The 17,998-nt window shown below is 41.3% G+C and overlaps 1 protein-coding gene across 1 annotated transcript in view; it reads left to right on the top strand.

The window, feature by feature from the left end:
- The first annotated feature begins 16,396 nt into the window (after nucleotides 1–16,396).
- ENPP2 (ectonucleotide pyrophosphatase/phosphodiesterase 2) overlaps nucleotides 16,397–17,998 on the top strand; it is a 110,949-nt gene continuing 109,347 nt past the window's right edge. Inside the window, 2 exon segments of the mRNA XM_079140682.1 lie at nucleotides 16,397–16,678; nucleotides 16,681–16,718. Coding sequence (XP_078996808.1) covers nucleotides 16,477–16,678; nucleotides 16,681–16,718 — 240 coding nt within the window. The 5' untranslated portion in view covers nucleotides 16,397–16,476.

The following is a 17,998-nucleotide window of genomic DNA, read 5'->3' as shown; positions in this document are numbered from 1 at the left end:
TGAGTGGAATACTAGATTAGAGTTATTTTAAATGCTACAACCCTTATACTTTAAAATACTACCTTGATTTTTATTCTATCAAGAAAGAATAATTTTTCATAAGGTATTCATAGAATAAGTGAACTCTCATAGTAAAAGGCATCTTGTTCACCTGCCTCATCTTATGGGTTAGCAGACTTGCATACCTCTTTCAAAATCATCATGTACATTAGTGGAAGAACCAGATGTGACCTAACTTAATTAATTCTGTTATAACAAAAATACCATAAATTGGGGGACTTAAACAACAGAAATTTCTTTCTTAAAGTTCTGAAAGTAGGAAATCTGATTTTGGGGTGCCAACATGGTGGAATTCTGGTGAAGACATCCTTTCTGGTTTTGCAAATGGACATCTTCTTGGTATGTCTTCACATGGCAAAAAGAGAGAGAGAGATGGGGGGAAGGGAACAAACCTTCTCCTTTTCTTTAATCTTTTCTCATAAGGGCACTTATCTCATCATGAGGGGCCCAACTTCATGACCTAATTCTTCCCAAAGGCCCATCTCCAAATACCATAACACTGGAACAAGGTTTCAACATATGAATCTGGGAGGATACATTCAGTCCATAGCACTCACCCAAATTTCCCTAAATCCGTTTTGGGCTTGTTCCAGCCATGTAGTCACAGAGCATTTGTGCTACATGAGACCTCCAAGGTCATCAAGTCCAACCCTCATAATTCATTAGGTCATTAACTGTTATTAAGGACTTGAGGACCAGGAAGGCCAGAAACTGAAACCTGCATCTTATTCACCAGGTGCCTGAAACCCTTCCCCCAGGATTTCTCCAAGGATATTCTGAATCGAGACTGAGTGCAAAACTAGTAGAAGGGACTCTGGACCTTGTGTTCTTTGTCTTAGAAGGGAAGGGAGTATAGAGTTTGGAGTTCTTTTTCTTAGAATATATGCCTTTCTTTCACACTAAGGAAGATGAGACAGAAATTAGAAATTTCATCAAGAAACAAGCCATGGTTGCAGTTTCTCTGAAGTGCAATGAATCATTTAAATGACATATTTATCAGTTGGTCAACTATTGAGTAGTTGCTGGTAGGCAAGTGTAAAAAACAAACATCCCCCTCCAAATTAAGACTTATACTGTGCTCTCTCCCTTGTCCATAAGGGAAACCAGATATAAAACATTTCAAAACATACCTAAAAATAAATGCTGTGTAGAAATATTCTACTCACATACCAGGTATTCCCTTTATTGTGGTCTCATTGGTTTACCTCCTCTCCTATTCTAAATTAAAATCTCATTGAAGAAAGCCTATATCTTAGTCATTTTTATCTTCAGGACTTAGTACTTCCAAAAATAGCTTATTAATGTTGTAAACTCACATTCAACATTAATATATCATTATACATGAGATATCATAAGACACCTGTATGGGCTAGAATTAGATCCAACCATGGGGAACAAGAAATAAACAGAGTTACTTAAACAAGTAGGAATGATGTCCCCACGTCCAAGATGTCTGTAGGTGGTAGCCAGTACTTTATGGTGCATGGGACCCAGACAGTTTTTTCCCTATTGCTTCTGCTATGGTTTGGATGTGTCTCCTAAAACTCCGTGTGTTGGAAACTTAATCCCCAAATTAATATGTTGAGTATTTGGAAATTAATTACCTTTGGGAGGTAATTAGAGTTAGATGATGTCTTGAGGGTGGGGCCCCATGATCAGATTAGCGATTTCATATGAAAAGAAGAAGGACCTGAGATGATAATTCTTGAACTCCCCTCATGTGATACCCTTCACCATGTTATGACACAGTAAGAAGACCCTCAAGAGATGCTTGTATCTTGGTATATTAGGTTTCCTGAACTCCAGAACTCTGAAAAATAAATTTCTTTTTTTAAAAAAGCATATTACCCGGACTCAGGTATGCTTTTATAACAACGAAGAATGATCTAAAATAGTTTCTATACCAAAATGACCATAGGAACTATAGCAGTTACATATAATACATAGTGTTAGTGGAAGAACAAAACTAATTTGCAAAGCTAAAATGATTTGAAAATAGGTATCAGAACATTAAGAGTCCTGATCCATCTATACAAGTGCCAGCAACTTTTGGGGCTTTGTTTTCCTTCTTTTAACATCCTCTCTTTTGAACTCAGTCCACGTAGAATGAATGAAGGGCATATTGTATCCCTAAGGAGACTGCAAGGTTAGGAATTGTTCTAATACCAGTGGGAAGGAAGATGTGATGAAGACTGATGTGCTTCCTTCCTTTAGAATAATTTTCAGAAATTGTGTATATAATTGCTTCTATAACATTAGTCAAAACGTAGTCATGGCCTTAACTAGCTGCAACAAAGGCTGGGAAATGTCTCTTTTTTTCTGGGAAGTAATAAGGCCATCTAAATATCAAGGGTTCAGTTGTTATTAGAGTATTTTCTTAATTAAAAGGTGGGTCTTTAGTCTTATAAATAAGATTATAGATTTTATAATAAACAGATCTGGTTGTGCCCTGGTTTTGCCAGTGACTTCATGTGTGTGACTTTGGTTAAGGTAAAGACATACAGGGTTAAAGAATTAAGCCACAGTCCCTGGAAAGTATACAGTATTCAATAAATGATGAGTGCATTGTTAATTTTGTTCTCAATTTCCCTGTTGAATAAATGTGTACCCCAAAACACATCCACTAAAAGAAGTACTATCCAATTAGTTAGAGGTTTCATGCTTTACAAGCTGCAGTCACTACAGCGCAAAGTCAAGGAGTTTTTCTTTCCTTTTAGTTAAGTTGGTTTGGGAATCAATTACTGTGAATATTCTATAGGCGATATACAAATCCTGGTCCTATGGCCCCATTAAAAAATCTCATTTCTCATAGGATTCTCTGTATATGGGGGTGAGGTTCTCTGGATAGAAATAACAAGGAGGAATTCTAGAATCTTTAATATCTTCCCATTATAAATTTGTTCATAAAACTTATCTTTCCCTCCATTCAGGAAAACTAAAATTATTGGTACTACCTTCAACCAATATCATCAGTTGATGGGTTTTGAAACAATTGAGTAATGAAGTTGAGACTAATCGTGTACCCTGCTGTCAATGTGTTTTAGCCTGTCCCTCCCTCTCCTTCTTCCCTCTCCTCCTCCTCCTCCTGCTCCTTCTTCTTCTTCTTTCTTTCTCTCCCTCTCTCTCTCTCTCCATATATATATATATATATTTCTCAGAAGGGAAGTTGGTTAGAGAACCACCTGCACTGTCTTCAGCCTGGGGAAGGAGACGAAACAGCTCAGTAGAACAAACATTTGTTGAAACGCTCCTTTGTAGTGGGCACTGCATTGAGCAAAGAAGATTCCTGATGTCTTGTGGCAGAGACAGAAATGTGGAAAAGGAATCCAAGAGATGAGAAAATACCTTCAGAGAGTGATCATAGTGTCATTTCTCAGGTCAAGAAAGTTTGTATATACATCTATCTCCAACATCTTTGGAGATGAACAAGCAATTCAGTAGGGAAATTTTGCTTTTAAAGAACATGCAGGGAACTAGGAGGGGTAGAGCATGCTTGTAATCCCAGTGACTCTGGAAGCTAACGCAGGAGAATCGCAAGTTCAAAGCCAGCCTCAGTAACTTAGTGAGGTCCTAAGCCACGTAGTGAGAACCTTTATCAAAATAAAAAGTGAGAATGGCAGGTGATGTGGCTCAGTGGTTAAATGCCCCTAGGTTCAATCCCTGGTACAAAAAAAAAGAGCCAGGGAAAACATATTTACTTTGGTGATTGTTATCCTTTTGTCACTAATTTTGTGACACCATTGATTTAGTTACCATCTATTGTGCACTTCATTTCCAGGAATGAAAACTGGCTGATTTCCAGGAGGAAGGTGGATTAACCCACATTATGCCTCTAGTCCCAGTGATTGCCCTGGTGATTATGTCAGAATTTGTAGAAGCAATCAAGCAAAATTTTTCGAATAGGAGTCACTTAGGAAACTGTGATATGAAAATATACTACCTTTTTGAGACATTAGTTAATTTAAAGACATTAGTTAATTTAATATAATCTTACTTGAAAGATAACTTAGTGGAAACAAGATAATCCTTTGAAAATGGGGCAGGCTTGTGTATAAATTCAGCTGCTTCCCTGAGCATCTGGATGATCCTGAGAGGATTAATTAATGACTGGAAGCCCCTCTTTCCTCTTCTGGGGGATTTTTATGAAGACTAAGTGGAATAACAGGCCAACACCAGTGTGTTGCCTGGCATATATTAGATCATTAGTTTGTCATCTTCCCCTCCACGCTTCTTCCTTTTTCCCAAAGTTGTCTGGTCAATTGCCAAATTCAGAGGACAACGTTCAGTGCTTGTTTTATTGACAGTGACCTCACCAACTCTAAGCCCTTCCTTGCTCCTCCCTCTCATGTTATTTTTTCACGACTTCGTGGTCTCAGTGTTTCCTTCCCATCTTTACAGTTTCATTCCTCCCTCCAGCCCTTTATAGACTGGCATTCTTTAGGCTCTGTCTTCACTCCCTTCTTTATACTGCTCTCTTGGCAAATTAAGCTATGTCATTGGTCCAGCCACCACAACTTTCAATCTAATAGTGACTTTTAAATTCATACCCATTGCCCTGGCTCTTTCCTGAATCTCAGTTCAATATTTATAACAGTCTACTTGATATCATCCTCTGAATATTCCAGGCACCAAAACATATTAAAGTTAACTCTTTCCCTCTGCTTTATTTCTTGCCTCAATTAATTTATGACTGTCTAGCAAATTATCTCTTTTTTTTCTCTTGAACTAATCTTTTTAAGTGATCTATAAAGTTCTGTCAGTTTGACCTACAGACTTTTCTTCCTCCCCATTATTATTCCACTAGGTTTGCTTCACCTCTGTTCTATTTTTGATGTCCACACCAGCTTCCTATTTACTTTTCCATCTCCATTCTTTTTTTTTTTTCTTCCAGTTCTTCTGTCAAAATCACAATCAATATAGTTTCCCCTGTTTATCTGAAATGGAGAAATTCTGGTTGAAAACAGAGAGTAAAGCCATTTCTACTTCAATTCTATCTTCTAAAACAGAAAGAAAGAAATGGAGAAATGAAAAAAGAAAGAAAAGAAAGAAAGAAAGAAAGAAAGAAAGAAAGGGAAGAAAAATAAAAGAAAGGGAGAAAGAAGAAATGGAAATGCCTACCATCCCCAAACTCTGAAGAGTATTTACTAGACAGTAAAATTTGGATCTAATGGGGGAAGGACATTGACAGTAAGTCCACTTTTCCATACAGGATTCCAAAAGGAGGCAGCAGATCACAGGAGCTAATTGTGTCCCAAATAGTAATGGACTAGGTGAACATCCACATCCTCATTTCACGCTGTGGCGCACCAGGGGAAATGGAGCCCAAAGAGAAATCTGCAAGCATGCCCTCCTTACAGGAATTCTCAACATGATCACATGTCCTGTCAGACGGTGTGTGGAGTCATGTAGAGTCAACTGATTAACATAGTGCGCACGCACGCGCGCGCGCGCACACACACACACACACACACACACACACACACACACACACACACAGCACTTGTGATGTATGGGACTCCATTATGTCTCAGGTAGATCTCCTAACTCTTCCATCAAACAGTTCTCTATAAAAGGGGAAAGAAACGCAACTATATCTGGGAAGATAAAGGCAGACCAGGCATCAAAACACAGGAAATGTCAATAAATTTACCTGGAAATAAAAGATCTTTTAAAAGAAAACATATGAAACATAAAATAAAGCATGTAATCACATACCCTATAGCAAAACAAATTCTCAATGTCAAAATCATACACATGAAATAGGAAGTAATAAAAATGTGAAGGAAAACGAGTGAATTTTAAAATAATATTGGAGCGGTAGAGACTTTTCTAGGTATTGGATAGAACTCAGAAGCATAAACAAAATAGTGGTCAATTTGCCCATTTTCTAAATATATAAAGAGCTCTTATAAATCAGTAAAAAGCACAAACAAATAGAAAAATTGGCAATGGACATTAAAAAAGCTGCTCTAAAAGAAAAAAAAAGTACAAATGATTGGTAAACAGATGAGTACTTGTTCATCTTTATTCAGTTAAAGAGATGCAAGTTTAAACAAGGAAATAATGTTCACTTATCAGATTGGCTAAGATTTAAAAGTTTGATAGCAGAAAGGGTATGTGGAAACAAATATAGTCATCCTCTAGAGAGTGAAGTATAAATAGGTACTTTTTAAATGGGAAAGTTGAAAATAGCTCTCAGATTTTAAAAGCACATACCCTTTCTTCCAGCAATTCTGTGCTGAGGAGTTTTTCCTACAGGGATACTCTCAGATACTTGCCAAGTTATAATAATAAACAATTGGGAACAGCCTAAAAATCTGTCACCAGGGACTAGTAAAACACAAGATGATGCAACAATCTAATGTGTGAAATGCCATCCAGCTATTTAAAATAATGAGGTAAAATTATATATGCTGAAATGGAAAGATTTCATTAGACATTGTGAAGGGAAAAAGAAGTGAGTGCAGTAAAGGAGATACTTATTCATTCACCGAAAGTCTTACAAGAACATTTAGACATGGACATTTCTGGAAGAAGAGAATAAAGATTTGACACTAGTTATTTCTGAGCAGTAGACTCATGGTCTGGAAAAAAGAGATTTTAAAAATTATTATGTGATTTATACTGTTTGAATATTTTTTACCATCTCTCTATGATTCTCATAATGCAGTTATTGCCAGAAAAAATACAATAACATTCAAAGAAGAAATTCTCAAATCTCTTTAATGAGCTTGCATTATTTATAGCATTAAGAATCTCTGCCTCTGCTCTTGGTAAAGTAGTCTAGTAACGTTGCCTCCCTGCATCTCTCCTTCTCACCTCACCTCTAGTCATATATAACAGTTTCTTGAGCACACCATGGTCTCAATGTCTTTATTTATCCACCCCTTATGTGTGAAATGTCCCTTATTCCCTCCCAGATTATGTTACTCATCCATTGAGACCCAATTCGAATGCGGCCTCATCTATGAGGTCTGACCTGACTAGTCCAGACTTTTCTACCTCCTTGCTCTCATAGCACTATAATGGGAGACAGGCTGGATTTATTGTCCTCTTGCTCAGTCTTAGTCCAATGAGGATAAGATGCAACTATAGTGAACCCTGATCAAGTCTCCACTTGCTGTGAACATTCCCTGGGTGTTTCCTTGAGGGGATCCTGTGTTTGTGACAGTTGTGCTCAAAACTGTTGTGCTCCGGCTTGCTCAGAACACTTCATCAGAAGTAAGGGGGCAAAAAGGTCCCAATGCTTTTGCTAACACCATACACATGTACGTATTGCACATCACTTGTCGCATTCAGTCTTCATAATACCCTTTCAAAGTAGGCCTTGCCTTGTTGATGAGTGAGGAAAACTCAGGCTCAAAGGGGTTAAGTGAATTCTTCAAAGTAATGGAGTTTGATTTAAAGTTTGGGATTTTCTGGCTCCAAAGTCTGTGCCTGTTCTGTTCTGGAATTTGTGTTCTGGAGCAGGAGGGAGGGAGGTTCAGGATGAGGCAACAGTGCTTTCATAGGAGAGGCTACTCCCCAAAACTTCCTCTTCTCTTCTGATACAGAGGTGAGTATGGAGGAGGCCTAGGGTGGGGCATGCAGGGCCATGTTAACAGTTGGGAAGGGACAATGAGCAAGTTGAGTGTGGCATCTTCATTCTGTATGGCATGTGTTAACTTCCTGCCTGTGGACATCCTGGATTTGTTAGGCATTCTGCTGACCCAGGCCCTATCCTTCCAAGGGCCAGCTGGGGTGATTCTGTTTTCTGGAATATCACAGGGCAGATGATGATTAATTCTTGGCGAACTTGGGAGTGGGAATGTGAAACACGTGCCTGTTTGGGGTTCCTTCACATGTTTCTAATCAACCAACCAGATTTCACTTGAATCTTTTATGGCTTCTCTGAAATTTGTAGTGAAATTGGAAGCCAAATGTAGGTCTGAACCAATTTGTGGTTGTTATAATAACTATTCCTTTTCCCGATTCCTTCAACCACTTGGTGAAAATTATTATTGCTGTAAAATTTCTTAGTCATAGTTTCCAGGGGGTTGAAATTTCTTAGCTTGTCATATGGATAAATATTATATTAGAGCAGTATGGTTGGATGGGTCCTTCATTTTACAAAAGATACACCAGTGACAGTATAAATTGGAGATGTTGAAAAATCCTGCAAGTAGGATGTACTGTACTTTCAACTCAAAAAAACATTTTGAGCACCTTCTGTGTGTAAGGCGTGTGGAAGCTGGGTAACAGATGTGTTGAATACCTTTATTTCTCATACTGAATACATCTTAAAGCAAACCTACTGCCTCTTCCACAGTCTTGAGCTCAGATGATAGTACCACCAGGGACCCAGTTGCTGAAACTAGAAACTCTGGAATCATCCCTGATTTCCCTCCCTCTGGTAATTTGCATCCATGTTTAATCAAGTCCAAGGTATTTTGACCTCCTGGATGTCTCTTGATTCTGCATCTCCATCTTCCCTGCCGTAATCCTTTCTTTGCTCCAGGCTTTCATCATTTCTTTCCTGGACTGTTGGCTTTCTCTCTGATTTCTCTGGCCCCAGGTTCTCCTATTCCTTATTGTACCAGAGAGACGACACAAAACACAGTTACATACGAACTTGTCACTCCCTTTTTAACGTTCTAAATGGACTCATTTACCATAGGCTGAATACTAAACTTCTCACCAAGACAACATGGCCTCCCATCGTGAGCGAAGACACCTGAGAGAAACCAGCATCTTTTCATTTGGGAACATCAGGACTCAAAGGAAAGAAGTCTGGCATTTTTAGTCTATAAAATCTAAAAGACTGTGGTTTTGGAAGAACTAAGATAAATTACCAATTCCTAGAACTTTACCTCTTCAAGTGCATTCTGTGAAGGCAGATAAAAAACCACTTAAGATAAAAACAGGGAGTAGGTAATAAGAAACATGAGTTCCAAGTTCTTAACATATTTATGTATCCATCCATTTGCTTCTTTGATCAGTAGGTATCTATTCAATATCTAGACAAAGAGATTACAAAGTAATTTAGGGCAGTCCTGCTTTCAAGGGGAGACAGATTAGGCAATTATAAGACTCTAGGATGAGCACTCTATTATGAAAAACACACCGTGCTTTGGGAACGTACTTCGAGGGGCACCTAACCCAGTCCAAGAGGCTCAGGGAAGGAGATGCTTACGTGGAGAGCAGGAAGAAGAATGTGACTTACCTAGGAAACAGTGGGGAAAGAAGTTCGAGCAGAGGGGGAATGTGGCCAGAGGGTCAGAGGGAAGAGAAAGTGGAGTTCTATGGGGCTAATAGAGTGGGATTGTGATGCTGAAATTAGGATAGAAGCCAGGGATGGTTGGACAGAACTTTCAATAGGCACCTCTAGCCTTCACTGGGTCTTAGGCCTGAACTCATGGCTTGGCATGTGGAACATGGACTGGTTTCCAGCCTCATTCTACTCTTAGCTAGAGGCACTTATCTGTACATAGCAACTTTGACCAGGTGGCTGCTAACTTGTATGAAGGAGTTGGTGCTTTATCCTCAGGACAATGGGAAATCCTGCAGGGCATTAAGCAGAGGAATTAGGTGGTCAGATTAGAATTTTAGATATTTCGGACTGCAGCATGGAAAGTTTCCTAGACAACTTCAATTTGGAGTAAAGGATAGTTAGGAGACATGTTCAGCAGTCCAGAGGAAAGAAAATGGTGGTCTGAACTAAAGTAGTGACATTTATTGGCATTAGCACCATCATGACTAGTTAAAGGAGATTCAGCAGAAGTCTTCAAGGAACAGGGCAGGAATTAGTTTTGTACTTTCTCACCAAAAGCTTGCCTTGATGTAAGACACAACACTGCATTTGATGGACCATGATCTCACTCAGGAAATAGGTTTTTATTTTTTTTATAAAAGCTTTACTGAGTTATAATCAATATACAAAAACAAAAAACAAAAACACCACACACAATGTACACAATTTGTTATGTTTGAACATATGCAAACTAGGAAACCATCTGACAATCAAGTTAGCAAATACATCCATCATCTCCAAAAGGAAGTAGATCCTTAACCATAGAAATTCCACAGACAGGAAGGACACAGAACAAGATGAGTCCCCAGGTTGGCTTAGATGAGTGTCCCAACCTACCTGAGTTGTGTAATGACTCACCTGAGCCTGATGAGGAACAGATTGTGGCATTTTGTTCTATTTTTCCTCCTATTAGAAACATTTTCACAAGGCTATTGAAGAATCTCATTCATTACCCCAAAAAAGCAATTCGGACTCTTGAGGTTGTGCAACCCTACCAGGTTAAATTTTCACAGGCCTGGCCTGGCCTGGACAGGGTGAGACATGAGCCAGTAGGGTGGGGGTGCAAGAAATGCAGAGAGTAAGACAATAGTGGAATTAGTCACATTGTAAATTTGCATTGGTCTGTGTGTGAATATCTTTAACCTCCAGTTTAGGCTAGCCCTTGAGCTGGGAAAAGTAGTAATGAACAAAATAAGCATTTAGATTGTCTCTAGTTTTCTAGTGGTGTTTCAATAATCTCTTATTTTTAAAAAATATATATTTTTTATGATTTTTTAATTAATTTATTTATTTTTTATTGTAAACAAATGGGATACATGTTGTTTCTGTTTGTACATGGAGTAACAGCATGTCATTTGCATATTCATACATTTACATAGAGTAATGATGTTTGATTCATTCCGTTATAAAAAATATATCTTTTATTTTTATGTGGTGTAGAGGATCAAACCAAGTGCCTCACACATGCGACACAAGTGCTCTACCACTGAGTTACAGCCCCGGCCCTCAATCTCTTATTTTAACCAAAGGAGAAATTCTTATCATAAAAGAACAAGGTTTATCAGTCGAGTTTTCCCTACTCATTCTTTGGGACACCTAACAAGAAATTCCCTTCTTGGACCTCGTTTCCTCCTCTCAGAATTCATTTCAGAATTGAAACGCCATGTTTCTATGAGATGTTTGCATCCTGAAGTGTCGGCACACACAAGGTTCTCCATGGATGTGCGTCAAATAGAAGAGTGAGCATGTATTGTCCTAGGGATAGAATGGGAGACACCAAGATAAATGAAAGGGTCCTTATGGTATGGTCATTCACAGTGCAGCAGCAGAGACAGTCACTGATACTGTACTCAGTGCTGTCCTAGCTGGGGAATCACACACGAGAGAAAGGCAAGAGGAACAGCAGAGCTGAAACTGAACAAAGGTTTGCCAGATGTGCAGGAAAGATCCCTCAAAGCTATGGAAGCCAGAAGGTCCAGGATTGCCTTCCCTAACTCAAGATAGACACTTGATGCTTACTTGCAAGGGCAGCTCTGCTGGGGCTTGCAGGATAATTGTCTGAAAGTTGGTGGCAAAATCAGCATATTCTCTGACCTCATGCCCCAGTGCAGACAGATGGTCCTGTCCAAGCACTGGATTGTCTACTGAGGGCTAGCCACTCAAGTGCTGATTTTAGTTGTCTTTAAGAGACACCCAGGAAGGCTTAGCAGAAAGTGTCATATGCAGGTCTGACACCTCAGAATAGTAAAAGGAAAGGAAAGAAATCGTAGGAGAGGAGATGAGGTGAAAGGACACCGCAAGGTCCATGAAGCTGACATATTCTGCCTGCTAGTGGTGCTCATGAGTAGTTGGTGGAGGGAACTAGGTTCCTTCCATCAACTCTGCAGAGAATGGATCTAACCCAGCTCTCCTCTCCCTTTCTGTTAACAATTACTCTCTGGCTTCAGCTAAATCAGCTGACTATTTAGAAGATTTAACTGAAGACAAAGAGTAATTGTTAATAGAAAGGGAGAGGAGAATCACTAACCATCCAGCCGTGGATAGCTGTGTGGTGTGTGAAGTTTTCTTAAGATAATGTTTTGCAATTTTTTTTTTTAAGGACCAGAATTCCTTTTTTTCTATTAAATTTTGCTTAGAAGGTCAATTACAAATAGTTGTAGTCAAGCAACAACAAGAAGAAACATAATCATGCTTGGAGCATTTACAACATCCCAGGTGCCCCGCTGTGCACTTGTGTGTGCATCCCCTCATGTAATCCTTGCGAGAATTCTATGATGCTGTGCCTGAGGTAGGAATGATTCTCATCCCCTTCTTAGATTTGAGGACATGGGACATAAAGAGTTACAGCTGATGTGTGGCAAAGCTAGACCCAGGAAGTTTGGCCTCAGTGTGGGGTCCCGATGATACAGGAGATCCTGCCCAAAAGACTTTGGCTGGAGGTGAGGGCTGGTGAGGCAGAGCGGAACCCTACTGTCATCCATATCCTCTTTCCTGCTTTTCTTTGGTGACAGGTGTAGCTAAGTTTCTTTCTCCTCTTTCCCCTGTATCCTCTCTCTCAGCTTGGAGCTCAGGAATTTGGGTAATTCTGCAGGCTTCTGTGTAATAACACTGTCTAAGAAATACTGCCTTGATTTTTCCTTCTAGGTCTCTAGCAGAAGCTGTGTTCTGTCACATACACTCCGTATGAAATGAATGTTCATGGCCAAATGAATCTTTACATGGGGCAGTTGATGCCAATCACAAAAGAGCAGGTATTCCATTGGTAGGAAATAACCACAATAGGCAAATCTATAAAGACATAATTCTCTATTGATGATTATGTAGGGCTGGGAGACTGGGGAGTGTACAGTTAATGGGTATGGGGTTTCTTTTTTGGAGTGATGAAATGTTTGAAAATCGATTGTGTGATGGTTACATAGCTCTTTGGATCTACTAAAAACATTGAGTTACACAATTTTCAATTAGTAAATTATATGTCATGTGACTAGATCTCAATAAAGCTATTAAAACAAACCAAAAAAACCCTCAAAAATAAAAGCAGGGCATCTCTTCAAAAATTTATTCATTCTTCCATTAACTTATTAATTAATTCCACAGTACCGATGGAATGCCCTTCCTGGCTAAGCAGTCGCTACACATAGGATACAGTGAGAAGAGAGCTCCAGGTCAAGACAAACATGACACAGCAGTACAAAGCAGCCAGGATGCTCTCACAACATGATGTGTGCAAGCAGAGAAGAGGCCAGAGCCTGGCAGAGGAGGTTTTGTTAAGCCCAGAGTTTACGGGGGAGTCCAGCAGGAAACCCCTTAGATAGCCAAGATGGGATGTGGTTGTTTTGGGGAGAGATAACAGCAGGTGAAAGCTTAGAGAAAGGAGAAGGCAGGGCGCATTGGGGTTTGCAAGATAAGCAGGCACTAATTCCTCTGTTCTTTGAGTTATTTATCCATCCATTCATTCCTTCATTGACATCACCAGTGTCATGTGGAGGCTGTCAGTCCTGCTAAAGCTTGGCTTTTGGAATTACCTAGATCCTATCCAGAGACAACTGGTCTCAGTGTACTTTGGGCATCAGGACTTTTTAAACTCCTTTGGAGATTCAAATTGCTGTCAATGTAAAAAATCGGTAGGTTTTATGATGGATTTAGAGAAAAAATTTTTAAAAAGAGGGAAAAAGTAGGCCAAAATGGTCCTGGTGTTTGGGAGAACACAATCAGCACATGTTCTTAGAGAACTTTTTAGGCATACCAGAATACTGGAGACACAGCCCCGAGTAAGATAAGAGTTCCATGCCTCATGAAACTTCCAACTAGTAGAAGCAACAGAATTTAAGCAAGGAAGTAGACTGAGAAGTCTTTCATTTTGATCTGGGATAAATGATACAAAGGAAACAATGAAGGTTAACAGACCATCATGAAGCTCCCTTACGTGGCTGGCTAGGCGAAGTCTATTTAAGAAAGTGTCAGTAAGTTAAGACCTGCAGTTTGAACAGGAACTGGCCTTGGAAGTCCATAAGAATGTTCTTGGCAGTGGGAGTGTGTGGTGGTGTTGTTATCTTTGCAAGGGGCAGGCACATATTTAGACCGCATTAAGAAAAATGCAGTTCATTATTGTGGGAGGCACATGATGAATGTGTTTCTATGCGGTGGTATTTTATTTACCCTTGTATAACCAGAACCAAGGGTGCCAAGTGGCATATAATCATTGTTTTATAAATGTATATTGAATAAATGAGCTAATGAAATTAGTAGAGAAGAAAGTGAAGGAGAGGGTTTGAAGAAAGAATGTTCCAGAGAGGAAATCCAGAGCACACAAAAAGGAGAAGCACTTCCAATGTGGGAGAAGAGGAGTTAAGAATAGAGGTTTGTCGCACTAACAGAAAAAGGAAATGGAGATCCCTCCTGATAGCTACTGTGTTCTTTTTCTTTTTTGATATTTTTATAAGTGCATTACAATTATATGTAATATTGAGGTTCATCTTGACACAGTTGTAGGAGCCTGGAATATGATTTGCTCCACTTGAGTCTCCAGTATTCTCTTTTCACTCCCCTCCTCTTGTGTTCTTGTTTGGGGGAGGGGTTGTTTGCTGAAGGGAAGCCTGGGGGCGTGGCTCAGGGCGCCGCAGCGTGGTGGGAGTGGCTCTGCATAATCAGAGAGACCCTGCTTGCAAGGATCCTTGGGAGGCATACTTGCAGGGATCACAGAGGTATTGAGGGCCCAGGGCAGAGGCAGACCACGCAGCCACAGCGGTGCCAGGGGACAGGATATAATGAAGTCTTGCTCTCACAGATAGCATCCTGGGTGGCAGATGGAAGTGGCAGTGATAGGACAAGGAAGTGAACAAACGGAGGTGGAAGGAGGGAAGGACTTAAACTGACATTAAGTCTAGCCTGGGACAAAAAGAAAATAATGTCAAGAATGAACTCAAAGATAAGAGGAAGGGACCAACTTCTAATGAGTCAGGAGCCGAAAGTATGGTGGGAAGAAGAGAGCGAGAAAAATGAAAGAAAAGGGAGTTCCCTGTTACTCCACGGTGGGCATTGCCTACATTACACACATGAAAACACTTTAAAGCATAATAGCTACATTTTATTGAGCACAGCTATCCCCAAAGATAACAACCAAGGTTCTTAATTTCATTTAATCTTCACAGCATGCATCACAGTCCCCATTATACTGGTGAGAAAACTGAGACTTAGTGAGGCTAAATATATGGCTCACGTTTTGTAGCTAGGAAGAAGAAACAATCTGTCTGATGAAGCTAATACCCATAACCACCAAGCTCTATTGATGTATATTTTTCTCATGTTGTAGAATACCATGTGACCTCTGCATCCTTTTCTTGTGAGCTGATAACTCAGGGCTTGGTCACTACAGGATGAAGTCCAGATTTCCTCCAGTGACACATGAGGGAGGTCATAGTCCAAACCCACACTGTCCTCTCTGGAGGCAAGCTCTCACACCTGCGGCTCCTGCCAGCCCTGACTGTTTTCAGTTTGCTGGGTGCACCACGACAGCTTTCGTGCATGGTGTTGTCTGGACTGGTAATGTCCTTCCTCCTCTTCTCCTGGCTGACTCCTTCAAGCCCTTCAAAACTGAGAGTGAGTAAGGCCTTCTGTAAGCTGGGAAAAAAGGCGGGGGGCACTGGGGCCTTTCATCTCTACAGGCCTCTACCATAGCTCTTCTCAAGTTCTCCTGAAGTTCTGTGATGCCAGCTGTTTGTCTAGCGCTCCTTTCACAGCTCCACAGTTCCTTCCTCTTTGGTTTAGTGTTTCACCATCTGGAAGTCTGGAAGGACCCAGAAAAAGGTGTGATAGTGTTTAGTGACAGACTTTGGTAGTCACCTTATGAACCCTTGATTTGGACCTCTGAGGATCCAGACGGGTTCCTGCAACATACCTGCAGCAGCTGGCAAAGAGAAGAATGCAGATACTACTACTATTACTACTACTACTAATAAGGTCAATAAATTCAAAGTATTCAAAAATATCAATGACCAAAACAACTATTATAGTAAAAATAATTTCTAATAATTTCATAATGAAAAGTTAATTATCTTTTGTGAATTGCAATATGATTAAGTCAGGGCGTTCACCCAGCGGGGAGGTGGATATCATAGTCAATGTGGGGTGGACAAGGAACAGGAGGACCTAGATTTCGCCTTCTGCTTGGGGGATTGGGCACATATTTTTTTCCCACCTTCTATTTCCTTATGTGTAAAATAGTAATAGGAGAGTTCCCCAGGCATCGTTTGGGAGGCCAGATGACAGCATGACTGCGGAAAACTCTCTATAAGCTGTAGCATGTTCAGGGAAAAGAATGGTGGTAGTATTCCTGAGAGTGTTAGAGGAACTTACACAGTGTCCCCTTGGCCCTGCTTAACCTGGAAATGCTAGTTCGGGGAACACATCAACAACGCCGCCGTAGGAAACTTCTGCAGCAAAATCCTATGGAAACAGGGAATGAACCCGGCAGAATAAAGGAGATGGCAAACCAAACCTCAGAGACTCCTTGAAAGATGAAAAATTAACTAGGCACTGTTGGGGGTGGGAACGGAATGGCTGTGCCGGACGCCCCGTCTTCAGCCTCCGGACACTTTCCTTCCCCAAAGCCATTTTAGTCAAAGGTCATGTGTGTGTCTTGTCAAAGGCCAGCTTCCAATGGAATCACTGTCCCCCGGGATAGCGGCCCCCTGACTACATCTGCATTGGAGAAATCCCAAAAGCAAACGGCCCAGCGCAAACAAGAGCAGTCCGGAGCAGCCGTCCTGGGCACCGCTCCCAGGTCCCCGGCCCCAGCCGAGGCCGCGTCCCAGCGCCCGGGCCTGAAGCAGGCACCGACGCCCGCAGCATGGCCCGCCACGCCGATCGGGTACGGTAGGCGCTTTTCTCTGCACGTCCTCCATTGCGTGGGCTCCCGGGTCAAAGCGGCTGTTCTGTCAAGCCGAAAAACCTTGCAAAGGGCCTCCGGATTTGCCGGAAAACGGTCTCTGTTGGTCTGCGTTCCCTTGCTCTCAGCTGGAGAGATTTCCAGGCGCGCAAACGCGGAGCTTAACTAATTTCGAGTTGTCTTTGCCAGAGAATGTTTGGATTTGTAAATACGTATCTTGTTTCTGGAAAACGAGCCGGTAGGACTTGCAGAGGGGCTGGGGACGTCGGCTCAACACCGCTCCAGCCCGTGGCAACAGGGTGAGCCCCTTTGGCCGTTACCAGCCTCAGTGGGGACCGAGTTTGTCCGCCTCGGGCAGCGAGACCGCTAGGCTCCTTCTTTATTACCTGTTGGGCAAGGCTTGGCAAGAAGGATGGGGATTTTTAAAGACATCTATTTCAGTAACGTTCTCTGGTCTCCTACACTTGTCCCAAAGAAATAGAATCATCTTCGTGATGGAGGGAGCCCCTTCCCCACCACCGATCCCCTCGCAGGCTCCACAAAGGAAAGACGTTGATTGACTGCACAGATCCGGGGCAGCCAGTCTCTGGCCTTTTGTACTTTCCTATTTGAACAAGCTTTTCAAATGGATATGGCTCACTTTGGCTAAGAATAGAGGGAGCCTGGGGTCTCAACTGATTATGGGTGCTTTTGATCTGGACTTGGAAATCTCCAAGGGCAAACAGAGCAGGTGGGGAGCATTGGTGGGGGCCCCAGTCTTCAGGTGTGGAGCGGAGGGTCAAAGGGGATTGCTGAAACTCTAGTTTCATTTTAACAGGTTAAATACGGAGCCATTGCTCACTGATAAAGGGAATGAAAACAAAAGTCTCTCTAGCACTCAGCGGGATGGAGGCAACCGCTTCTGGTATTTGTTTATCTATCTCATATCCAGTTCCACCGAGGATAGTTTTCTAACACTTGTGTTCACCAGGTATTTATTGAGCTTCTGCTCTTCTCCTTTGGGGCCACCTCCAGCTGCCAGTTGGTTTTCTCTTCTTTCCCCATAACTTTCTTGAAAGAGTGGGTGACATTCGCTATCTCTGGGTCCTTACTATCCATTTGCCCCTTCGCACCCAGGCCACTGGCATCTGCCCCTCACCTCTGAAGACCAGTCTCTGTCAGGGCCACCCACGGGCTCTTTGAAGGCAAACCATAGAGCATTTTAAAGGCTTTCCCCCAGTCTCTGTGTCATTTGGAACAGTTGGTCAACTCCCTTTATACTT

Source organism: Sciurus vulgaris (assembly GCF_902686455.1).
Source record: "Sciurus vulgaris genome assembly, chromosome: 1".
NCBI classification, from domain to species: domain Eukaryota; kingdom Metazoa; phylum Chordata; class Mammalia; order Rodentia; family Sciuridae; genus Sciurus; species Sciurus vulgaris.
Note: the sequence above shows the minus strand (reverse complement) of the source record. Positions and strands in the feature narration are given on the sequence as shown.